This window comes from Pleurodeles waltl, chromosome 8 (assembly GCF_031143425.1).
Source record: "Pleurodeles waltl isolate 20211129_DDA chromosome 8, aPleWal1.hap1.20221129, whole genome shotgun sequence".
NCBI lineage: Eukaryota > Metazoa > Chordata > Amphibia > Caudata > Salamandridae > Pleurodeles > Pleurodeles waltl.
In genome coordinates, this window is record NC_090447.1 from 436,554,896 (window position 1) to 436,580,250 (window position 25,355).

Sequence of the window (25,355 nt, forward strand, 5' to 3'; positions counted from 1 at the left end):
GCTGCTTGTCTTCAAGTTCCATAACTAAATATCTGCCCTAGCTGGAGGACACAGTGTACACTCCAACGGGCTTTGGTCACAAAGTAGAAAGAAAAGAGATTTTTCCTTCCAGTCACTGGGCTGACTTAAGTCATAACAGGAACAGTTATATGCCATTATTTTTATACGATTTGTTTTAACTTCTACTAAAGAGATTTAATTCATGTGTATAACAGCCAGAATGCTAGAGACCACTTTTCTTAGTTGAACAAACCAACAAAATGATGTGACCGAAAAATCTACACTTGTGAAATACCAGCATTGCCAAACAGCAAAGGCACTCTCATATACAACTCAAACAGATTAAAGCACAGAGGATAACTAGGCACTTGGCAAAGACTTTTACCTATGGACAGCTGTTGTGTGTGAAGTGATGTCCGTGTGGAGAACATGTAGTAGAAGTAACAGTGCGATTGTAACTTGCTGCACGTTGTGGTGATAATGTAGATTTTCCTAGTAATTTATGACGGAAAGTCTTAATTTTATTAAAGACACAGAGGCGAATATTATGCATTCTTTTCTTACTTTATTTTAAATAGCAGCAGTCAAGAACTACAGCTCCCAGATGGACTAGCAACAGGCTAGCCAATGGGAGTTAAAAGAAGTCAAACGTAGGACCAGTAAGGGAACACCATGAACCATAGAGTCTACCCTTGACTGCAAGCAGCCCTCTTTTCTTGAGCCAGCATATTAAACAGAGTCATGAAACAAAGGGTAAATAAGTCCTAAAATTGCCAAGGCGAGAGATACGGAGAAGAAGACCTGAACGCGGGCAACCAACGCAGAAAATGACGGAGTAGTATGAGGGTCGTGACGATCCCGGATAGATGAATCCTGAAGTCCTGTTCTGACAAGAGTAGAATTGGAGTAGCTGGAACTATCCAGATGACGGAGGTAATGCAGGAGTCGCTGGGAGGGAAAGAAAAATACATGTTAGTAGAAAAACAGCGGTGGGATAATATTAGCCTCCGTGTCTTTAATAAAATTAAGACTTTGTCATAAATTACTAGGAAAATCTACATTTTATGTCAAGACCGGAGGCTCTATTATGCAAGTTTAAAGCATGTCAATAACCAAAGAAGTTGCAGTTCTAACAGGTTTACAGTAAAAAGTCCTAAAATCAGTATCGTTAGACCAATCGGCCGACCTGAGAATGTCCTCCAAACTGGAACCCAGTGAGAAGGCCTTAGAAGCCATGGCTCCCCTAGTGGAATGGGCTCCGAAAGTGGAAACATCAATACCTGCCAGGGACATAACCCATTTAACCCAATGGGCCAAGGTGGCTGAAGAAACTGGTTTATGGGGCTTACGGAAGGAGATTAACAATTGATTGGACGAGGACATTCTCAGGTTATAGGTTCTTTTTTCATACTCCTTTAAACAAAGACCCATACAGAGTTTTGGTTTGTCAGGGGGAAAAAAAGATAGAAAACAGAATGAAGATTGGTTTTAGTACATTTGGAAATATGAAATAGCACACCTGTATGTAAAAACTAGCGGGAAGAGACGTCCAGACTTAACATCGGAAACTCGTTTTATGGAAATCAAGCACAACAACATAGTGAGTTTGGCAGAAAGCATTTTTAGAGAAAGGACTGAATTGTCCGACCAATTAAGGAACAAATTCAACACTAAAGAAACATCCCAAGTATGGAAATACTTGGAGGACGGAGGTTTGGACAACTTGACTCCCTTTAAGAGTCGACAGATTAAAGGATGTTCCCTGACTGGTCTACAGTCTAAATAGCAGTGGTGCATAGAAATGGCAGATCTATAGAGGTTTATAGTTCGATAAGACTTGCCTGCTCTAGCTTGCGCGGCTAAAAAAAATAATAATTAGATTTAGATTCGCTGAAAAGGGATCGGCACATTTTCCCACACACCAGCCTGAATCAAAGAGCCCATGCTGATCTGTAGGCTCGTCTTGTGCCAGGAGCCCAGGCATTGTAAATGAGTTCTGAAGCCTATGCCGAAATAGGGAAGATATGTTGGGGCAACCGGAGATCTTCCAAGCTGAAAGGGTTAATGAACCGTTGAGGACTAGATTGTGGGGAGATCCGAATGGGTCTAGGAGAAAAGAGGGGAACACCGGGAGGAGAATGTGGAAGTCCATAGTTAGTTCGAGTAGAGGGGGAAACCAGACCTGAGATTGCCAGAAGAGGACTACAAGGACCAGAAATGCCTTTTGACGTCTGAACTGGGCGAGCACCCTGTTGATTAAGATGAAAGGAGGGAAGGCGTAATTGAGACCAATCTTGGAGGAAAGCGTCCGTTACAGTGTCCAAGGGATCGGGGCGCCAGCTGAAGAAAAGTGGAAGTTGCGAATTGAATTTCCATTCGAGATTCATCATCTATCGACACGAGGTCGGAAAATGCCAAACCTCTGGGAAGATGAAGAATTTTCAGTCGTTGTAGAGCGTGGTAGTGGAGCGGGCCTGGAAAAATGGCCTGAATTGAAGGGGAGAGAAGACCTACGACCCTTGCTAAAGACCTGAGAGAGATTTGATATTTTTGAAGCGTGAGAGAAAGTTCTCTTCTGATTGCGGAAACTTTGGCAGGAGGAAGGAGAAGGGTGGCTGAGACCTAATCTATTTGGAACCCAAGAAATTCTATTTGTTGGGAAGGTACGACCATCGATTTTTCTTGGTTTATAAGGAAACCTAGGTCGGTGAAGAGAGAAGTCGTTGTTTGGAGTTGAAAGAGAAGGGTAGTCGCATTCTGATGTAAAATAAGGATGTCGTCGAGATAAATCATAAGTCTGATACCTAGGGATCTGAGATACGCAACAACGGGTTTCAACAGTTTCGTGAAACACCAAGGTGCCGAAGAAAGGCCAAAAAGAAGAGGAAAACTGATAAGTTTTTGACCTCCATTGGAACTGCAAGAATTTCCTGTGAGGAGGATGAATAGGTAATGGGGAGATAAGCGTCCTGGAGATCTAATCTGACCATCCAGTCGTACTGAAGAAGAATATCCCTGAGATGGAGAATGGTTTCCATCTTGAAGTGCCGGTACACCATGTATTGATTGAAAGATTGGAGATTGATAACTGGTCTCAGTTTTTTGTTCTTTTTGTGAACGAGAAAGAGGGAACTGATGAAAACTGAGGAATCGGGAAGGCAAGGCTGTATCGCGTTTTTGTCCAAGAGCAATTGAATCTCTGAAGAAATGAGAGAGGCCATTGCAAGAGAGAATCTTGGAGGAGGGGAAAGATGGGACTGAAAAGGAGGGGAGAAGAGTTCGATGTAATAACCTTGCACTGTGCTTAAAACCCACTGGTCTGAAGAAATTGACCTCCATTTTGGAAGGAAATAACGTAACCGGCCGCCTTCGGGGAGGCAAGAAATTAGGCTTACCTTGTGTATTGGCTGGTTTGACGTAGCGTTGTCCACGGTTACGGAAGCCTCTTGATCGTTGCGGACAGAACTGTGGCTTAAACTCCTGTGCGTAATAATTGTAGGAATTAAAGGAGCCTCTTGCGCCCTGGTTTCGGTACGCACGGCCGGTAAAGCGGCTCCTGCCTCTACCGGCCCGTGCAAAAACACGCTGATTAAACACCTTTTTTTATGGATTGTTGGGCCTTGTCTAAAGATGAAGAAGTAGATACATAGCGGCTGAGATCTTTGATAAAAGTGTCCCAAAATAGCTTGCCATCTGCCTGGATACCGGGATCCAAAGTGGCCATGTTAGCCAGTTTGGGATCCATTTTTAGCAGAAGACACTTACGTCTCTCGTGGATAATCGCTGAATTGGCGTTACCTAAAAGACAGAAAGCTCTTTGGGTCCAAAGAGAGAGATCTGACGGATCAATTGGAGTATCCTCCAGTCTAGCTGCTTCCGCTAAATCAAAAATGCGAGCCAGGGGACCCACCACCTCGAGGAGTTTGTCCTGGCAAGTCGTCCAGGCTTTGTCGACCCCCTTGCGAGGGGTCCTTGCCATTTTTTTTTAAAAAAGGTAATGAGGGACTGATCGACAGTAGGAGTGGCGGTTATGCTGGAATCCAAGGAGGGCCTAGGGCATTCCGATTTCTATTTCGCCTGTGTTTGTTTATCCAGGGGGAGACGCAGTCTGGATGAAATGTAATCTCCTATGTGGTCAGAAGGAAGCCATTCTGTAGAGTTAGGATGTTGTATCAGAGAGGGATCAAACATAGGAACGCCCTCTGAATCGACTATGTTGGGCAAAGAATTACTCAGAGAAAGTTTAGGGCGTTTAGAGGAATGCGCGGATGGAGGAAAAATGTCTTCAGGATTGTCAGATTGGGACAAATCGTCCATATCCTCATCATCGGTGTCCAAATTTTTTGAAACAACAATCTTTTTTGGTGCCTCAATACGTTTTGATTTAAATTTGCGTTTTAACTGCGAAGAAGAAAATTTCTTTGCAATATTCCCCTCCTTCACAGGAGGCCTGGGAGGAATCAAGTCCTCAGTCTGGTGTGAGGCAGCCTCACTGTCCAATTGATTGCCTTTAGCAGGTTTGACCGAAGCCTGCTTATGTTTTCTGCCTTCCCCCGCAGAATGAGCCAGAGAATTGGACACCATGGACTTTACAGTGTTTTCTATGTTTTTAGACATTTTATCCATGGATGCCTGTAAGGCATGTTTCACTGAGGATTGGATGAATATATTTAAATCCTGTTTGAAAACTTCCTCATCCTCGTTAATATCTGGCATGACTGGGGAATTATCAGAATCCATTGAAGAAATAAAAGCACTTTTAAAATCAATAAATGTGTAACAGTGCGCTAAAACCCACAGAGAACAAAGCTGAACTCTTTAGCAAAAAAATCCTGGGATGGTAAGAGTTAAAGAAATAAAGAGTAGTGTCTCCGGTGCAAAAACGCTCCCTGAGGGAAGAACAGAAGCAGGAAGAGGAAAAGCAGAGAGCCGCGCCCTCCAATTTCGAGCTCGGACCACAGTGGAAACCACGCGCCGAGCTGAAAAGGAGCCTTTCAGAAATGAAGGGAGTCGCCCGTGAAGAGAGCGGACCTCCCACCGGGTAGACGCGCTAATAATGGACGTGCGTTGAGAGGCCGGGACGTCGGCTGAAGAAGAATGTATCTCACGAAGTCAGACATGCGATAAATGGGAAGCGCGCTTACAGAAGAGAACGCAGCCAGAATTCGAAAGGCGCTGCGGTTACCAAACGGTAAGCGCGCGCGAGGCGACCTGAAAGGGGGGGGGGGGGACAAGAAAAGCACAAAATGGAGCAGTATTAAACTACCAACTTGAATAATAAAGATTAAAACATTAAAGTAATGTACAAATATATTCGTTAACACAGAAATGGAGAGACCATGAAAGAGTAATTATCTTGACAGCGAGCAGCAAGAAAAGAGGGCTGCTTGCAGTCAAGGGTAGATTCTATGGTTCATGGTGTTCCCTTATTGGTCCTACGTTTGACTTCTTTTAACTCCCATTGGCTAGCCTGTTGCTAGTCCATCTGGGAGCTGTAGTTCTTGACTGCTGCTATTTAAAATAAAGTAAGAAAAGAATGCATAATAGAGCCTCCAGTCTTGACATAAAATTTAATACAAGCATTTGCAATGCAATAGGTCTCACTTTTTTTGAGTTAGAGCTACTGGCATTGTAAATTCATAACTGGACTTTTATTGCCACATAAATTGTCAAGCCTGCCTCATAATTTTGTCTTCTCTTGCCATATACTTCCAGTGGGCAAGCATTAAACTAAATCTCTTCCATTTACCTTCTTCCCCTGTCTTAAAACATATACAATTATCATATAAACCTTTATCAGAAATAAACTTTTGGAATTAGAGTGCAATGCTCAAAACACCATAACAGAAATATCATTTGGGACGGACTGGAGGGTGAAAGTAAAAAGGGAGTCTGGAGCAAAGATGGAGAGGACATGTGGCGTAGTAACGCTGTCATGGACCCTGGAGTAAGAAAGGAAAATGGTTAATTAGAGCAGTAATTAGAGTTGAGTGAGTTCCGTAGGTCTTTGGGCCCCTGCACCTTTTGCTCCATTGATAACTAGGCCTCAGGAGAGAAAGCGGATGTGGCAGGAAAAGATAAGAAAGAGCAAACGTGTCAGACAAAATAAAAAAAGGGAAGGAAGCCAGTGAACGAACGATAGAGAAAAAAAAGTTTAAAAAGTGTGAAAAGAAAGAGAAAAATGAACATTAGAGAAGAGAAGAAAAGAAAAAAAAAAAAAGAGGCGGTGAGGGAAACAAGCAGTGGAAGAACCAGGGCATGCTTATACTGACATTTCCCACAAACACAGAATGGGAAAACCACTGACACTTTGTGTCCCAACAAGTAACTTGTGGCCAGGAAAAAGAGATTTACAGTAAAATGTGAACTGAAAGAAAGATAAGGGGGGGGAAAAAAAGGAAGATCGATCTAAAAAAATAAATACAAATATAAAAAGGAAAAGGAGACATACAGAGAAAGGAAAGAGCAAATAAAAAAATGAAGGGAAGAGGAAAAAATAGTTAAAGAATAACTGCCTGATGAAGAAAAAAAGGAACGAAACAAGGAAAGAAATAATCAAGTAGGATGTAGAGGAGTAGAAATAAACAGTTGAAAGAAAGATTGAAACTGTTAACGTGTGAACTTTAAGAGCTGGAAAGAGAAGTGGGGGAGAAAGAAAACATTGAGAGCAAAAGGAAATAACGGAGCGAGAGGTGAAACAGACCCTCCCAAATAAAGATGGCAGCTAAGAATAGATTTAATTGGCTCCCCCATGCCCTCAAACAGAAGACGGAGTGTGGAACAGCAGGGTGCACTGCAGGACATCGGGAGGTGCATTAGCAGAGTTGTATGTGAACCCCCAATATTGGGGTGCTTCAGATCAGGATTGGGGGGTCTAGACAGAGCTGTGTCCCAGCTCTGTGCTGAAATAACAGAAAGGCAGTGGGCTGAGGAATTAGAAACGCAGCACCATGTAATTCCTGGTATTGGAATAACGTGGTGCTGAAGGTTAGGGTTGAGGTGAACTGACAGTTGTATCTGGCCTGCAGTACTGGAATAGCAATGGGCACACAAGGTCAGAAGTGAGGTATGTTAATGGAGCTATGTCTGGAACCTAGTATTGGTGTGCCAGGGTTGTCGAGTGTTAGCTGGAGGTGCCTTGGTGAAGCTGCGTGTAGGGCCTAGCATGGGGAGTGGCTTTGCCTCTGAACCACAGGAGCGAGGGGCGTGGTGAGAGTCTTAGTACTGAGAAGAAACATGCGCTGAATGTTAGAATTGAAGGATTCTGGCGGAGCAGTGGTGGTTCCCCTCTACAGTGGCACTGGATGTTAGACTGGAGGTGCACTGGCTGAGCTGTGTTTTCCTCTTTTAGGTCCAGCAAGGAAGTGACCTCGCCGGGTTAGAACTGAGGTGCACTGATGGAGCTGTACCCGAGGTCCCAGTACTGGAACAGCAGTGTGTATGACTATAAGAACTGAGATGCTCTGGCAGACAACGTGTGTAGGATTCTGGCACGGCTGAGGGACTTCGAGTGTGTGACCCGAGATGCACTGATGGAGCTGCGAGCAGATCCCAGTATGGAGCAGAAGTGGTCACTGTCTCTAAGGATTGCGGAGCCCTGGTAGAGCTGGGTACCTAGGCTATAAGCAATTACAAGCAATCCTCTGCCATGGGGACTACAGGCAGGCACACTTGGTAAAGAAAATCCAAGCCAAGGAAGGGCGGGAGCCAGGCAGCTGAGAGAAGGTGCAGGGAGCCCACAAAGGCCAAATGTAACCAAGATAGCCTTATTTATAGCCTTGTTTAGAGCTAAGCTCCGTGCAAGAACGCTCTGCAAATAAAAAGGGAAGATTCCCTGGATGGAACCAGGAAACAAAGTAAAACACAAAAAAAAAAAAAGTCTCCTGTAGACCAGATAAACAGGACAAAGCGTAATTAAATAGTAGTTGGTCCCTGCTTCCACACAGAAGGAGGGACAAAGAGGCATGACTGACTATCAACAAGCAAGGATTTTTAAATAACACTGAAACTAAGAAACAAAATAGCTCGAAGCCCACAAAAGAAGTATACTTAGAAGTGTACAAAAGGTCCTAAGCTCGACTTAAAGAGCTATGACACAGGCAGCGTTGATCGCATCATAGCACAGAAATAGTACCTGAATCATATCACGAGCAGCAGATGGCTAATGGAAGGGTACTAATCAATCTGATATAATGTCTTTAAACATTTGCAATAAATAGGGTTGGTCTTTCCCGGGATGCATATCCTGTGCCCATCACAAAAGCTCACAAGAATTAAAAGTGATGAAGAAGTTGTAGAGGCAGCAATATATTGAGGGTTCTGCTGTACATATTGGAAATGTGGCCCTGTTACCAATATGCATTTGCTTAAACATTGTAACAAATACATATATCCAGCCTGTTCTTGTCTGTGGGATTAATGACACACTGCAGTTAATGCAAAGGCCTCCTAAACAGAAACATGCTGGTCTGGCTGCCAGATGCATGACATTGCAATGTTCACCAAAGAGCAAGACCTTGGGCTGAGCAAAACAATGAAAACAGACTCCGAACCTGAATAATGGAGCAATTAAATTGTTGTCCTTTATCTGCACCTTCGGATGCTGAAAGGGGTTCCAACAGTTTCTATACAACCGAAAATGTTTATCATTAAAAGTACAGGAAATAAAATACTTGGCAAAACTAAGTCTTATTAAAGGCCTCGCTGAAAGCAAGATCTCAAACACCGCAGTTTCTAGATTCTATAGTAGGGTAAGTAATTAAAACATCACAGAATACATTTCAAATACTTACCTCATCAGATTATGAAAAGAGAAGTTGACTCCTCTGGGTATTTCTTATTTTAAGAAAGCGTGCACAGAAAACAAGCGCTATAGTGGAACCAATTCTACATCTGGTTCATGCTTGACGAGTGGGCACGGACTTTAAAGTGAAACTGCCACAGCCCTGTTGCAAGTTTATGCAACGTGGGCTGTGGCACACAGAAGTCATCGTCTGTGCGCTAAAGCTCTGCAAAATGCTGTAGGAGGCTGGCCTGGCTTATAGTGGGTACCTTGTGGTACTTACGCCCTGTGCCAGGTGCAGTTATCTCTTATTAGTAGAATAGAGGTGTTTCTAGCAGCTTAGGCTGATAGAGGTAGCTATGACAAAGCAGCTTAGGCTGAACTAGGAGACATTTAAAGCTCCTACTATACTACTTATATCATATAGCACAATATCATAAGAAAACACAATACACAGATATACTAAAAATAAAGGTACTTTATTTTTATGACAATATGCCAAAAGTATCTCAGTGAGTACCCTCAGTTAGAAGGTAAGTAATATACACAAGTCATATGTACACAAACCCAAAACAGATAAGTAACAGTAAAGAAAAGTAATGCAAACAATGTAGAATCACAATAGGTAGACATAGGTCTAGGGGCAACACAAACCATATACTCCAAAAGTGGAATGCGAATCACGAATGGACCCCAGACCTGTAGGAGGTTGTAGAGGGTCGCTGGGACTGTGAGAAAACAGTAAGGGTGTCCAGGATACCCCACCCCAAGACCCTAAAAAGTAGGAGTAAAGTTACCCTACTACCCCAGAAAGACAGAATAGTCGTGATAGGGGATTATGCAAGAACCACAAGCACCAGCAAAATACTGAAGACGGATTCCTGGACCCGAGGACCTGTAAAGGAAGGGGACCAAGTCCAAGAGTCACGCAAGTGTCCAGGGGGGGCAGGAGCCCACTAAACCCCGGATGAAGGTGCAAAAGGGCTGCCTCCGGGTGGAAGAAGCCGAAGATTCTGCAACAACGGAAGGTGCCAGGAACTTCCCCTTTGGCGAGAAGATGTCCCACGGCGTGCTGGAGGTTGCAGAAGTGTTTCCACGCAGAAAGACCGCAAACAAGCCTTGCTAGCTGCAAGAGTCGCGGTTGAGGATTTTGGGTGCTGCTGGGGACCAGGAAGGACCAGGATGGTACCCCTTGGTGGAGGAGACAGAGGGGGCGCTCAGCAACTCAGAGCGCCCCCGCAGAAGCAGGCAGCACCCGCAGACGTACGGGAACAGGCACTTAGAAGATCTGAGGACAGCGGTCGACTCAGAGTCACAAAGGAGGGTCCCACAACGTCGGAGTCCAACTCAGCGAGTTGGGCAATGCAGGATGGAGTGCCGGGGACCCAGGCTAGGCTGTGCACAAAGGAATCCTTGGAAAAGTGCACAGAAGCCGGAGCAGCTGCAAATCACGCAGTACACAGGATTACTGTCTGGCACGGGGAGGCAAGGACTTACCTACATCAAATTTGGACAGAAGGGCCACTGGACTGTGGGAGACCCTTGAACCCAGCTCCTGTGTTCCAGGGACCACGCTCGTCAGGATGAGAGGGGACCCAGAGGACCGGTGATGCAGAAATTTGGTGCCTGCATTAGCAGGGGGAAGATTCCGTTGACCCACAGGAGTTTTCTTCTTGGCGTCCAGTGCAGGGTGAAGGCAGACAGCCCTCAGAGCATGCACCACCAGGAAACAGTCAAGAAAGCCGGCAGGATGAGGCGCTACAAGGTTGCTGGTAGTCGTCTTGCTACTTTGTTGCGGTTTGCAGGCCTCCTGGAGCAGTCAGCGGTCGATCCTTGGCAGAAGTCGAAGAGGGAAATGCAGAGGAACTCTGGTGAGCTCTTGCATTCGTTATCTGAGGAATAGCCCAGAGGAGAGACCCTAAGTAGCCAAAAAAGGAGGTTTGGCTACTAAGAAAGGAGGCTTGGCTACTGAAAGAGGTAAGTGCCTATCAGGAGGGGTCTCTGACGTCACATGCTGGCACTGGCCACTCAGATGTCCACTGTGCCCCAACACCTCTGAATCCAAGATGGCAGAGGTCTGGGACACACTGGAGGACCTCTGGGCACCTCCCCTGGGAGGTGCAGGTCAGGGGAGTGATCACTCCCCATTCCTTTGTCCAGTTTCGTGCAAGAGCAGGGTTGGGGGATCCCTGAACTGGTGTAGACTGGCTTATGCAGAGATGAGCACCATCCGTGCCCATCAAAGCATTTCCAGAGGCTGAGGTAGGCTACTCCTTCCCAGCCCTTCACACCTATTTCCAAAGGGAGAGGGTGTAACACCCTCTCTCAGAGGAAATCCTTTGCTCTGCTTTCCTGGGACTAGGCTGCCCAGGCCCCAGGGGGGCAGAAACCAGTCTGAGGGGTTGGCAGCAGCTGCAGTGGAGACCCCAGAAAGGCAGTTTGGCAGTACCCGGGTTCTGTGCTAGAGACCCGGGGATGCATGGAATTGTCCCCCCAATACCAGAATGGTATTGGGATGACAAATCTGTGATCCTAGACATGTTACATGGCCATGTTCGGAGTTACCATTGTGACGCTATACATAGGTAGTGACCTATATGTAATGCACGCGTGTAATGGTGTCCCCGCACTCACAAAGTCCAGGGAATTTGCCCTGAACAATGTGGGGGCACCTTGGCTAGTGCCAGGGTGCCCACACACTAAGTAACTTGGCACCTAACCTTCACCAAGTGAGAGTTAGACATATAGGTGACTTATAAGTTACTTATGTGCAGTGAAAATGGCTGTGAAATAACGTGGACGTTATTGCACTCAGGCTGCAGTGGCAGGCCTGTGTAAGAATTGTCTGAGCTCCCTATTGGTGGCAAAAGAAATGCTGCAGCCCATAGGGATCTCCTGGAACCCCAATACCCTGGGTACCTAGGCACCCTATACAAGGGAATTATAAGGGTGTTCCAGTGTGCCAATGAGAATTGGTAAAATTAGTCACTAGACTGCAGTGACAATTTTAGAAGCAGAGAGAGCATAAACACCGAGGTTCTGGTTAGCAGAGCCTCAGTGATACAGTTAGGCACCACACAGGGAACACATACAGGCCACAAACTTATGAGCACTGGGGTCCTGGCTAGCAGGATCCCAGTGACACATATCAAACACACTGACAACATAGGGTTTCCACTATGAGCACTGGGCCCTGGCTAGCAGGATCCCAGTGAGACAGTGAAAACACCCTGACATATACTCACAAACAGGCCAAAAGTGGGGGTAACAAGGCTAGAAAGAGACTACCTTCCTACAAATGCCTCTTTAGATTTATATATATATATATATATATATATATATATATATATATATATATATATATATAGATTTAAAAAAAATCCAACAAAACGGTCCTCATTGCAGCGCGCATTCCATGCTGGTGCAAGCGTGAGGAATGGACCTTTCCTCCTCCTTTTTTTTTTTCAAACAAACAATTGAAAACAATTGCACTGCTGCACTCCAGGAGAGTTCATATGCTTTTAATTCAATTGTGTACTCCACCAAACATCACTACCAACACATTTCGACCTCCTGATCTTGCTAAGTGTGTGTGTGTGTGTGTGTGTGTGTGTGTGTGTGTGTGTATATATATATATACATATATACACACATACATATATACAAAAAAAGAGGGGAGAACTCTGGGTAGTTACCAAGTTTAGGTGGAGAGCAGCTCTAGTAAGGAGCACCCTGCAACACCAGCGACACTCTAGAATTGCTCACCGCAAATGTCCGTTTATCTAGCAAAGTTTTGATTTATACTGGGTGCTCCCTTGTGTCTGGACAAAGCTAAACCTCTCTGATGAGCTCTAATGAGAGCGAAACACGTGTCAGGGGTTGCTTTTACTCATTCCAGGTTGGCTTGGACGGTATTTTACCAGTCCAAATCTGTAATACTGTGCCTGGAGTGGTAAATAGCTTTTGTCATTTTACAGCTTGGCAAGGTTGACACTGTGTCAAACCTATGCTTAAAGACTTTGCTGTACAAATGGCAAAAGACTTTGTCACTATCTAGCTCGGCGTGGATAGCACTGTGCTGATCTAAAGCTTAAAAACGTTGCTATATAAACAGACATTTGAGGTGAGCAAATCTAGAGTGTCGCTGGTGTTGCCGGGTTCTCCTTACTAGAGCTGCTCTCCGCCTAAACTTGGGAACTACCCAGAGTTCTCGTCCCTTTTTTGCATAATGTATGCATCACTCTAACCCTGAAAGGGATTTGTCTTGATAGTATTTATACATACATACACACACACAGATATTGGAACGAAGGCGACGGGAAGCAACAAACAGGAATGAAAATAGCTATGGAGGGAGCAGTCAGCTGGGGTGGTGAGGGGGTGTTGGCTGGGGACAATTGTCCCTAAATCACATTTGGAATAGAGCACAGGTGATGATTAAATTAAAATGTCAACCTGTGCTTGGTCTCTGCTCCACAGCAAGCCTCCAAAGTGACGTTTTGTTTGCATTGGCCAATTAAGACAGCTGCAAAGAAGAGTCCTGCTGAAGCAGGACAAATAGTAAGGAATGGACAAGCTCCAAGCCTCTTCTGCAAATAGTGTCTTCCAAGGGAGATGCACGTGTTATGCATGCTCTTGCAGTCTCAACCTTAAAAAGGGAGCCTCGATGGTTGTAGGAAAGTACCATCTTGCCTGGCATGTTACCCCCATTTTTCACTGTATATATGTTGTTTTAGTTGTATGTGTCACTGGGACCCTGGTAACCCAGGGCCCCAGTGCTCATAAGTGTGCCTGTATGTGTTACCTGTGTAGTGACTAACTGTCTCACTGAGGCTCTGCTAATCAGAACCTCAGTGGTTATGCTCTCTCATTTCTTTCCAAATTGTCACTGACAGGCTAGTGACCATTTTTACCAATTTACATTGGCTTACTGGAACACCCTTATAATCCCCTAGTATATGGTACTGAGGTACCCAGGGTATTGGGGTTCCAGGAGATCCCTATGGGCTGCAGCATTTCTTTTGCCACCCATAGGGAGCTTTGACAATTCTTACACAGGCCTGCCACTGCAGCCTGAGTGAAATAACGTCCACGTTATTTCACAGCCATTTTACACTGCACTTAAGTAACTTATAAGTCACCTATATGTCTAACCTTTACCTGGTAAAGGTTAGGTGCAAAGTTACTTAGTGTGAGGGCACCCTGACACTAGCCAAGGTGCCCCCACATTGTTCAGAGCCAATTCACTGAACTTTGTGAGTGCGGGGACACCATTACACGCGTGCACTACATATAGGTCACTACCTATATGTAGCTTCACCATGGTAACTCCGAATATGGCCATGTAACATGTCTATGATCATGGAATTGCCCCCTCTATGCCATCCCGGCATTGTTGGGACAATTCCATAATCCCAGTGGTCTGTAGCACAGACCCTGGTACTGCCAGACTGCCCTTCCTGGGGTTTCTCTGCAGCTGCTGCTGCTGCCAACCCCTCAGACAGGCATCTGCCCTCCTGGGGTCCAGCCAGGCCTGGCCCAGGATGGCAGAACAAAGAACTTCCTCTGAGAGAGGGTGTGACACCCTCTCCCTTTGGAAAATGGTGTGAAGGCAGGGGAGGAGTAGCCTCCCCCAGCCTCTGGAAATGCTTTGTTGGGCACAGAGGTGCCCAATTCTGCATAAGCCAGTCTACACCGGTTCAGGGACCCCTTAGCCCCTGCTCTGGCGCGAAACTGGACAAAGGAAAGGGGAGTGACCACTCCCCTGACCTGCACCTCCCCTGGGAGGTGTCCAGAGCTCCTCCAGTGTGCTCCAGACCTCTGCCATCTTGGAAACAGAGGTGCTGCTGGCACACTGGACTGCTCTGAGTGGCCAGTGCCACCAGGTGACGTCAGAGACTCCTTGTGATAGGCTCCTTCAGGTGTTAGTAGCCTTTCCTCTCTCCTAGGTAGCCAAACCCTCTTTTCTGGCTATTTAGGGTCTCTGTCTCTGGGGAAACTTTAGATAACGAATGCATGACCTCAGCCGAGTTCCTCTGCATCTCCCTCTTCACCTTCTGATAAGGAATCGACCGCTGACCGCGCTGGAAGCCTGCAAACCTGCAACATAGTAGCAAAGACGACTACTGCAACTCTGTAACGCTGATCCTGCCGCCTTCTCGACTGTTTTCCTGCTTGTGCATGCTGTGGGGGTAGCCTGCCTCCTCTCTGCACCAGAAGCTCCGAAGAAATCTCCCGTGGGTCGACGGAATCTTCCCCCTGCAACCGCAGGCACCAAAAAGCTGCATCTCCGGTCCCTTGGGTCTCCTCTCAGCACGACGAGCGAGGTCCCTCGAATCCAGCGACACCGTCCAAGTGACCCCCACAGTCCAGTGACTCTTCAGCCCAAGTTTGGTGGAGGTAAGTCCTTGCCTCACCTCGCTGGGCTGCATTGCTGGGAACCGCGACTTTGCAAGCTTCTCCGGCCCCTGTGCACTTCCGGCGGAAATCCTGTGTGCACAGCCAAGCCTGGGTCCACGGCACTCTAACCTGCATTGCACGACTTTCTAAGTTGGTCTCCGGCGACGTGGGACTCCTTTGTGCAACTTCGGCGAGCACCGTTTCACGCATCCTCGTAGTGCCTGTTTCTGGCACTTCTCCGGGTGCTACCTGCTTCAGTGAGGGCTCTTTGTCTTGCTCGACGTCCCCTCTCTCTGCAGGTCCAATTTGCGACCTCCTGGTCCCCCCTGGGCCCCAGCAGCGTCCAAAAACGCCAAACGCACGATTTGCGGGTAGCAAGGCTTGTTGGCGTCCATCCGGCGGGAAAACACTTCTGCACGACTCTCCAAGGCGTGGGGGATCCATCCTCCAAAGGGGAAGTCTCTAGCCCTTGTCGTTCCTGCAGTATTCACAGTTCTTCAGCCTAGTAAGAGCTTCTTTGCACCAACCGCTGGCATTTCTTGGGCATCTGCCCATCTCCGAGCTGCTTGTGACTTTTGGACTTGGTCCCCTTGTTCCACAGGTACCTTCAGACAGGAATCCATCGTTGTTGCATTGCTGATTTGTGTTTTCCTTGCATTCTCCCTCTAACACGACTATTTTGTCCTTAGGGGAACTTTGGTGCACTTTGCACTCACTTTTCAGGGTCTTGGGGAGGGTTATTTTTTTAACTCTCACTATTTTCTAATAGTCCCAGCGACCCTCTACAAGGTCACATAGGTTTGGGGTCCATTCGTGGTTCACATTCCACTTTTGGAGTATATGGTTTGTGTTGCCCCTATCCCTATGTTTCCCCATTGCATCCTATTGTAACTATACATTGTTTGCACTGTTTTCTAAGACTATACTGCATATTTTTGCTATTGTGTATATATATCTTGTGTATATTTCCTATCCTCTCACTGAGGGTACACTCTAAGATACTTTGGCATATTGTCATAAAAATAAAGTACCTTTATTTTTAGTATAACTGTGTATTGTGTTTTCTTATGATATTGTGCATATGACACTAAGTGGTACTGTAGTAGCTTCACACGTCTCCTAGTTCAGCCTAAGCTGCTCTGCTAAGCTACCATTATCTATCAGCCTAAGCTGCTAGACACCCTATACACTAATAAGGGATAACTGGGCCTGGTGCAAGGTGCAAGTACCCCTTGGTACTCACTACAAGCCAGTCCAGCCTCCTACAATGGTGCTCTGCTACCTACAGTCCTCAGCTGAAGAAGCATTTGAACAAACAGCCTTCACAAGGCTCAGATATGCCGGACTTCAAGGAAGGAGAATAAGCAGAGAACCCATAGATCGGCTTTGTGACTAGCGCGAATGCAAGTCAAAAAATACATCCATTAACTAGGTCAACCACAATGTGCCAACTTGATGCCCACAGAATATCGTGAACCGATGCCCACATCTAACCGGGATAAGGAGGGTCCGGTGAAGACAAGTAAATTACACAGTGACTGCAGTGAAAAAGAGGCGCCCATAAATGTGCCTAGTGAAAAAGTACTGTTTTTCCACTAAAGGCTACGGTAAATAACAGCAGTCCACATTACATTATAGGTGCACTATTTTAGGTGGGCACATTCAGTGAATACTGGAGAAAAGAAGACATTGAGCTCATCATATCTTGGTGAAGAAAGAGTTGGCAATACTGCACAGAAGAGCGGTTAGGAACAGAGAGCAAAAGCATAGGAGGATCTCTCCACTTCAAGAAGAGATTTTGGGATTCCTTGCCAGTACCCCAAGTTGAGTCCATAAAATCCACTGCTGACTGTAGGGCTATGTAAAATAATATTGCCATTTAGACTTTGGGGGTGCTCGTAGAGATGTAAATTTCCTCTCTGGTACAAGCGAGCCATCTGCTACGACGAAATATGGACCTGGTGTAGGTCTTTAGAAAAGTGATCTTGAAGGTAGAGGATGTGGCCATAAATACAAAATGATCTGGTAAAAATGGTAACCAACCAGGCCTTTAGCCAGTAGGATACCACTGTGACCAGGGCATACTCAGTAGTAGTATTTAAGTCTGGAGTTTATATCCGTTCTGAATAACTCTGAAAATGCAATATATTGGGGGGATGGGGGTGCTTTCTGCCGGTAATAATGTTCAGACTCTCACTTTGCGCGCAAGTGTACACATACATACACACTTGTGTACTGCAACACTAGCTTAAAATCCTTATAATGGGAACATGAAAATGAGTCCTAAAAATTTTTTTTTTTTTAAATAAAACACACACATTTGCTTGACTTGCCACATGCATAATTCACCACAGCAGCAATCTTTGCAAATTATAAAAAAAGTTCTAGTTTAAACGTTGGAAAAATATTAAAATCGCTACCCAATGACGATGGCAAGTAGACAAAATGACGAGTTAATTTGTCTCCTCTCAACTTCAAATGTTATATTCATGCACATCAAAGGGTGACATCTTGCCAATGTATTGCAAACATGCCCCATCGATAGGACTTTTACTGCAGCTGAAAACAAGGGCTTTCCTTCTTGTCATTAAAATGTTTGGTTAACACAAATTAATACTGACATCACGAACAATTCTCAAACGGCAGCCTTCGCAAGGAGGGGTCCATCTCCTAAGTAACGTACAATGTCCTGAATCTTTAAGTTGCTCTTAGTGAAGCATGTGTGTATTACAAAACTACTATACTGTTCTCTAGGGCTTAGCGGAAAGGGGATACTTCCATAGACCATGAAGCATTACACAGGGTAAACCTAAATTAAAACATAACTGGGTGGTACCAAACAGAAGTGTTCACGTGAAGGATTATTTTTTGCTCAGAGCAAGAAATGTTTTAAACAGTTTTATTTGAAAGGTAGAAATGACAGTCTTGACAAAAGTATGTTCTGTGCCTCCATGCAAGATAAATTTGTTAACTATTAGCGAATAGTATTTTTAACCTTTATCCCACGTGTATAGTTTTCTTCGGCTAGAAAACCATGCAGATTTTAAAAAGGGCGTGACACCCTCTTATGGGAATGTATGTCTTTAAAAAAAAAGAAACCCAAAAGAGTTCAAAGGACGGAAGAGGTTGCATGATCTGCCCTTACTAGCATAATGTGTCGCACATTTTGTCTCTCTTTTCCGCACTGTTTAGTCAACTTTCAGTAGCCCTGGTCAGATGTCTGGGAAAAATAACAGTTAGACAAACGTAGCCATCTCCAAACTGCAGAAACGGTCCACTTAGTAGACCGTTTAAAAGACAGATATATACACACACAAGATCATTCTACCCATTACATGCTGCATTTCTAAGTAAGCAGCACCTGGAGTGCAGCTCTTTTCACGCCCCCTCCTACCACTCACAACGTTTGCTCCACAAAGGGGATTGGATGAGAGCCATCATGGCTGAGATCTGAAGCACAACCCAGCTAGTTTCAAAGCTGGACTTTTCTCCAATTCGGGTGAGGGTTGTTTTACAGTACCCAAAAATTCTTCAAAAGCAATAGTTCAAGCGTTTATTCTGCATCTCTATAATACCTCTTCCAGCAACAGGGTCACCCGTGTACTCCTAGCTTGACGTGCCCAGAGACTCGAGCTACAAAGCCCAAAGCAGCAAAAGAATATCTGGAATGAATAGCGATGTAATATGTATGATAGATGATTAGAACAGCTGGTCATGCTGCTTCTTCTAGACTTATGTACATAAGGCACGTAGTGCTCAAACTACAAAGGTTTGCTAATAACAGACTGCGAAATGTTGTTCTGCACAAAATGGCCTACAAAAACAATGACCGAGTGGGCAACATTGGCTGGGGCTGCTACGCACTGATGAATGGTGAACAAAAATGTATAAAACAAACGAATACATCGATCGAAGGTAAATAATTTGGGAAACTGCTAGCATACTCCTATCAGCATACTAAGCAGGCATAACTTATTGAGAAGTAAATACCGGCTCTCTTCAGCATTAGCCGTTAAGACGTGCTCGTTCAGACTAACCAGTAACCGTACCTTTTTACATTGAGCAGGGCAGATGAGTAATGAGCAGAGTTGAGGAGCCCCGTGTTTTGAGTGGGAGGTGGATACAATGGGTTTATCCAATTAAACTAGTTTAACACCCAGAACTGGAGATCTCATTCACTGCTTGCCAACAGAACAGTAACCGTGTTATCGATTTTGTGCGAAGAAAGAGGTTCAAGCATGACAGGATTCGTAGTAGAGACTTGAGGCTGCAAAGAGCTCAATAGAAAGTACTCTTGCTATCTAACTACGTAGCCAACGAATGACACTATAGGACTTTGGGAAAGCCCGGTAAATAAAATCAAACACCACAACTCGCTTATCAAGAGTAAAGTGGCATGGCGTTAGAAGATGGCATAAATGCGTGAAAACAGTAAAGAAAAAAAAAAAAAGAGTTGGATTTAGAGATTAATTGCCAAAATGCCACTTCCTCATTAACTTGTAACATACTGTGGGGTTTTTATGGGGCAACAACGCGTAGAATGTCAGATATGACTTCAAGAATAAACGGTAAATTGGAATATCAAAGGCAACTCTGACTGTTACCACTCGCGTTAGTAACATGATACTGCACGGCCACTGCATGATTACGTAGGCTGCCAGACCCTCCACTGGAGTCCTGCGCCATCAAAACCCACTTACCCGAATTCCCACTTGGGCGTCGCGCGCCCATGCACCGTCGGCCGGCCAACTCAATCAGGAAGGCAGTGGCAGACTCCGGAGCAGTTCCTGCAACAAGCCGAACACGTAGCCACAGATCAACGTCACAAAAGAGCGCGGCGCACAGTGCGTAGCCGCCAGATATACTGGGAACTGTATTTCACGAAGAAGGGTCTACCACCCAGGATGGAAACAAATAGAGGACTGCACATAAGCAGAGGCAGGTGCAGTGAAAATATTATTAAAACGAAGAAAGGTCTGTTTTTGCGTGCCACCTGCCATATAGAACAAGGATCTCGAGCTTTTGGATAAGGTTACTTCGAGTCGGTAGCAAGTATGGATCACGCGTTTGCAATTCCAGTCACAGAAAAGCCGGGGCTGGCAACACAATCTAGGCAACAAGTTAGTGGGTTCTACAAGTAATCTCACGATGCTTAAGAGCACCAGTAGCGCTGGCTAGAGGCAATGTTCCAATTCTCAACGAGCGTGACAAGTTGAACATTTTAGTAAACTTATTGTGATATTTTATTTACCTTACCCCCGAAACATAATACTTGGGATATGATTTGAAAAAACATTTGTCACTTGCAGCAATCGGGATGTAAAAGTTGATTAAAAGAGTCCAAATGTATAACATCCGTCAAAAAGATTAAAAACGTGTGCAATCAAAGTGGGTACATTTGATCGTGCTTCCATGTTGGGACCGAACAAAACAGACAACATAAATAGCAAACACAAAATTATCTATGACTCATGACACGAGCCTAAAGACTAAGATTCACAGTGTCTGTATTAAATTTGCCACCGCTTAAACTGTGGATCATTGCAATCATATGAGAGTGTTTGTTTAGTTCATCTTGCTGTGCCTTCACCATGGCTTCCTTCTCCTCCAGGCGAGCCTCTAGCTGTGTCTTTTGCACTTCCAAAGACGAGGCTTTAATGCTCAGTTCTTTTCTTGCTTGTTCGGTCTTGCTGAGTTCCTTCCTAAGAATATCAATAGTCTCCTCCATATCTTCTTTTTCTTTCTGCCTAGATTTCAGTTTTTCATCCAAAACCTTCAACTTCTGCTGCAGGTTTGCTATCTTACTGTCCCGTTCTTGGAGCTGCTTGCTTAGGTCTTTCACCTGCTCCTCTAGCTCTGCTAACTGCGCAGTGTTTTTGTCATTCTGCAGTTTGAGGGCGTCATTGAGCTTTTTCATCGTGTCAGACTGTTTAGAGAGTGCAGTGTAAGAGGCCTGAAGATCTTTTAATTGCTTCTCGGACTGCTCCTGCTTCAGAAGTTGCTCTGCAAACGATACTTTCAAAACCTCATGTTGCTCTACAACTGCCTCTAGCTTTTTGTTGTGCTTAAACAGCTGGTCGATGTCACTTTTTGCTCGTTCAGACTCTACTTGTTGGGCTTTCAGAAATATGCCGAGCTCTTCGTTTTTCTTTTCTGCATCTTTAAGCATCGCAGCAAGCTTCCTGGCCTCTGCCTCGGCCTGAGCTCTCTGGCAGCGGTACTGGGCGATGAGCTTATCTGCCTGTGCGAGAGCCAGCGCCTTAGCTTCCAGGAGATCTTGCAGCCTGTTCTCCTTAGAGGCCAGGGCGGCCAGTTTCTGTTCATAAACGTCCATGAGGTCGGAAATCCTCAGGCCGTCACCCTGCTCCTTCAGCTCCATGCCGTCTTGGAGCTTGCGAATGAGCGCTTGGACACTGGGAACCTGGGTGTCGTCGTTAGCTGGCTGGGCGACAAGGGTGCTTGGAACGCAGATCCTCTTGGGTGTGTGTTCGGCTTCTTGCTGCCTGTAGGCGTTGTTGGCCGCGATGCTCTCGCCCAGGACTAGGGCAGGGAAGTCGGGCAGCGGCGCTGCCTCGAATAGGATGCGCAGTCCAACTTGCACCTGCTCGCGGAGATCCGATGTCAGGGCAAAGGAAAGGGGCGCAACCAGGCGCGAGTCCTGCAGGGTCTTATAGAAGCTGGCCTCCATTCCGGTTCCCACCTGCTTTAGACGGCTCATCAGGTCCAGGGTCTTGAGGATGACAGCGGCGGCCAACTTGCACAACTCTGTGTCGGCCACCTTAGCATTCAAACCGCCACAGCCGAAAAGGTGTTCCACCAGCGCTGCGCACCGCTTGGCGGTGAGTTTCTTGCCCACTTGTGCCCTCAGCGTCTCCTCGGCACAGAGAAGTAGCAGCACCTCAATAGCCCGCAGTGTTCGCTCGCACTGCCGCCTCCTTTGCAGGCCTTCTTCCTCCTCTTGTGGCTGCAGGTGCTCTACCACGACGGGCAGCAGGAGCTGGACGAAGCGCTCTGCCGTGGCACCACTCCTTGCCTCCACCATATCTTCCAACACCGCTCGAAGCAGTTCCAGCGCCAGCAGTGGGCAGTCAGCATCCAGGGACTGTCCGGCCCAGTGCAGCAGAGCCACTGTCGGCTCATGGGCCTTGCCTTTGGCTCCCAGCCGTGCCCCGGTCACTCCAGGCTGGTCCAGCAGAGCCTGCCGCAGCTGGCGGCGCAGCGGGGGCACTGCACAGAAGGCCAATAGCAATTCCAACACCTTGGCCGCTGACTCGGTCTCCTTGCCGTGCAACAGGCCCAGCACCTGGCCAAGACAAGACTGAAAGTGCTCGTAGCGGGTCAGGTAGTCGGCGATGCGCGGGCTCCGTAGCAGGTCAACCAGCAGGTCCACAGAGTACTGGCGGGTTAGCGTGCCTCCGCCATTCACCAGAATGTTAAAGATGAGCTGGAAGGTCTGGTGGATGTTACGTGCGTGGAAGAGCTTCTCGCCCACTGTCTCATCCAGAGTCAGGCTGGCCAGCACCGACAGGGCAAACACCACCACGGTGAGGCTGCTGTGCGCCAGGAAGGCAATGAGTGCCCGGTACAAGCCCCGCACCTTGGGCAGCGCCTTGACGCGCGCCTGCAGCGCTGGGCTGCCGCGGCACAGGTTGGCCAGCAACCCTAGACAGGGCATTGTCAGCTCATCCTCGGGGGCCTGCACGCGTGCCGCCAGGAAGCCCAGCAGCTCGTCGGTATGGGCGCCGGCCCCGCGCGGGCTTCCTTCTCCGTAGGTCAGGCGCTGCAGCAACTGAACACAGGGCAGCAGAAGAGGCTCTCCGGCTGGGTTCCCTCCTCCGCTGTAGCGGTGCACGGTACCTGCCAGTGCGCCGCTCAGGCCGTGCGCAGATCGCAGCGCTTCGCGGGCCTCTCCATCCGCCGCCAGAGTCGTGAGGAGCCCCAGGGTTCGCAGGGCAACGGGCGGACCGCAGTGCGGGTCCTCGATCAACTCCACCAAGCAGCTGAGGCATTCGCTGGGTAGCACCTGGCCTGAAGCGAAGAGCCGGGTCAGCTTCAGGCCGGCGATGACCTCCAGTTGCCGCTGGAGCTGCAGAGCGTTTTGCTCCGACTTGAGAGCCTTGTAGTGGCCGGCGGCCAGCAGCAGCGACTTGAGGCAGGAGGTGGCATCCATAACCACGGCTCAAGCTGCAGTGGAATCGGTAACAGAGACAGGGCTCCAACGGCTGCCGCGCGCGCTCCCGCTCTAGAGGCGCTGGCGCGTGCCCGCTCCTCCCAAAAGCTGCCCCTTGACAGCCCTTACAAGAAGTAATGCACACAGTATTTCGTCTGTCTGAAATAATACCTTCGGCATACATTTTAAACTGGCCACACGATAATACATAAGGCAGGACCTTTGTTAGTAAACCCTGTTGTAGTTGTAGTAGAAAGAACACTCACCGTTTTGAAATAGGCGCCTTGGATGAAGAGAAAGGCCTTGTCCGTTCTTTGTGTTCACGACAATAGCTAGCTGAGTCTTTTTTCATGGCCAGGCCCACTACTTCTCTATGACGTCAACAATCTTTGACTCCAGAAACAAAATCGTGACCTAATGGATGCGATGTCCCGTATCGTGGCATTTTTACCTTCCGATTTAGCCGGATAAATAGCAGCGGCTTTGTGCCACTTCATTGGGTAGAGCACTCACAGACAGACGAATAGACAATTTATTAGATAAAAGATATTAAACATGAAAGGCTCCGCCTTCTTTTAAGAACCACCATAGTACCTTTGAAAACAGCGAACGGCTATGCGAGCCGGCCAGTGCGACCCAGGCTGCAGCATACGACATGAACTGCCTTGCATTTCATTGACCCTTCGTCTTAATTTATAAGGTCAATAATTTGCCTGACATGAATATGGCAGCTGTTCAGGACCTAAAACCTTCTCGGGAACGTTTTAGAAATGTGACTGTTGCCTGGCCTTCCAATGGCCCCGACACATGACATACATTTGGGTTTGTACGTTTTGCTAAACCCTTGAGCTGTGGGACTACAAGACACCATGCCCAAGTACTACGAGGATAAGGAAGAAGATACCCAGCCCTGTTCCGGTGTCCGGGAAGACCTCAAGACATGCCTTCTGGAAACAGACTGTGTGTTGAAGGTAGATTCTGCGGGCTCGCGTGAAGGAGAATGTGGCCCGTGGGGGGGCAAGTTGTTTGGTGATATAGTCCACGTTTATCGAACGCCAGAGCAAACAGGTTACGGTATCCTATATGAGTATGATGAATGCGTCTTCAGTTACTGTTCCTATTCGTTTGTACAGTATCCCCACGTGGCAATATAAGTTAATGCCTTAATACCACCTTTTAGTTTCAAGGCTTGACAGGCATACGTTTTGTGTGCATTCAAACAAGGGTAAAATACGTGTTTCTTGTACAGAACCCTATTTCTGTGAACTTTATGGCTTTCGAATTGGAGGAGAAGACCATTAAAGTGAATGGAGGAAAAAACATTTTTGGAGGGTGATGCTTGTTTGCAAATAGCCCGACCTTCTAGAAATCGATAGAAGAAGGTTGCATTTTTGGGTGTATAAATATGATTGAAGAGAGGGTAACACCGGCCAAACGGAAATGTGTTGACCAGTACGTTTCAATTTGCGTGCTTTGTAGTCAAAGTAGTGGTAAAGTAGTTGTTTGTTGACAAAAGGAACATAAGGGTATGCTTTTATTTTAATTCATTAATCAGTTGTCTTCGAACGAAAACGTCACCCAGCCGGGTTTTACAGCGCTGTATATAGAATGTGATTTGATTTATAGACGGTGTGAATGAAAATTAACCAAACATTGACTGTATTAGTGTAATAGATTTTAACAAATTATTACAAGTCTTCGCATAAGTAAACAGGATTGGCAGTATACAAAGTATACGTAATTTATGAAACAACATAGAGCATTGGCACAGCACCACAACTGACCTTCCAAAGCAACAAGAAGAGACAGCGTTACAGTAGAGGTTGATTAGTCATATGGTGTACGGTAGCAGGAACTAGTACTGAGGGAAGGCAGGGACTTGTGATTTGGAAAACAGAGCTGCAGACTCTGTTGGGGAAGTCGAAGAATATATAGATATACATAGTTAAGCATTAGTACCTAATACTTGCAAGGAAATAGCCAGGGTGACATGATTACAGCAGA

At 46.4% G+C, this 25,355-nt stretch overlaps 3 protein-coding genes across 4 annotated transcripts in view; 1 reads left to right on the forward strand and 2 right to left on the reverse strand.

Moving 5' to 3' along the window:
• UNC50 (unc-50 inner nuclear membrane RNA binding protein) overlaps positions 1-23,730 on the reverse strand; it is a 210,663-nt gene extending 186,933 nt beyond the window's left edge. Inside the window, exon 1 of one of the 2 annotated variants that reach the window (XM_069204326.1) lies at positions 23,618-23,730. In XM_069204326.1, the coding sequence (XP_069060427.1) occupies positions 23,618-23,703 (86 nt within the window). In that variant the 5' untranslated portion in view covers positions 23,704-23,730. Of the gene's footprint in view, positions 1-19,881; positions 19,998-23,617 lie in introns of those variants that run through there. The other variant, XM_069204327.1, reaches the window with a different exon arrangement.
• On the reverse strand, positions 546-23,351 carry CIP2A (cellular inhibitor of PP2A). Its single transcript, XM_069204325.1, has 2 exons — positions 19,882-23,351; positions 546-948 (listed from the first exon to the last, which is right to left on the reverse strand). The coding sequence occupies exon 1, from the start codon at positions 23,349-23,351 to the stop codon at positions 20,664-20,666; it is 2,688 nt and encodes an 895-aa protein (XP_069060426.1). The 3' UTR covers positions 546-948; positions 19,882-20,663.
• A 365-nt stretch (positions 23,731-24,095) lies between the features above and the next one.
• Positions 24,096-25,355, forward strand: part of COA5 (cytochrome c oxidase assembly factor 5) — a 41,143-nt gene continuing 39,883 nt past the window's right edge. Inside the window, exon 1 of the mRNA XM_069204328.1 lies at positions 24,096-24,322. Within this exon, the coding sequence (XP_069060429.1) occupies positions 24,221-24,322 (102 nt within the window). The 5' untranslated portion in view covers positions 24,096-24,220. The remainder of the gene's footprint in view (positions 24,323-25,355) is intronic.

What these genes read in the sequence shown, in the direction of transcription:
- CIP2A (XM_069204325.1), bottom strand. Translation starts at nt 23,351, where the DNA reads ATGGATGCCACCTCCTGCCTCAAGTCGCTGCTGCTGGCCGCCGGCCAC.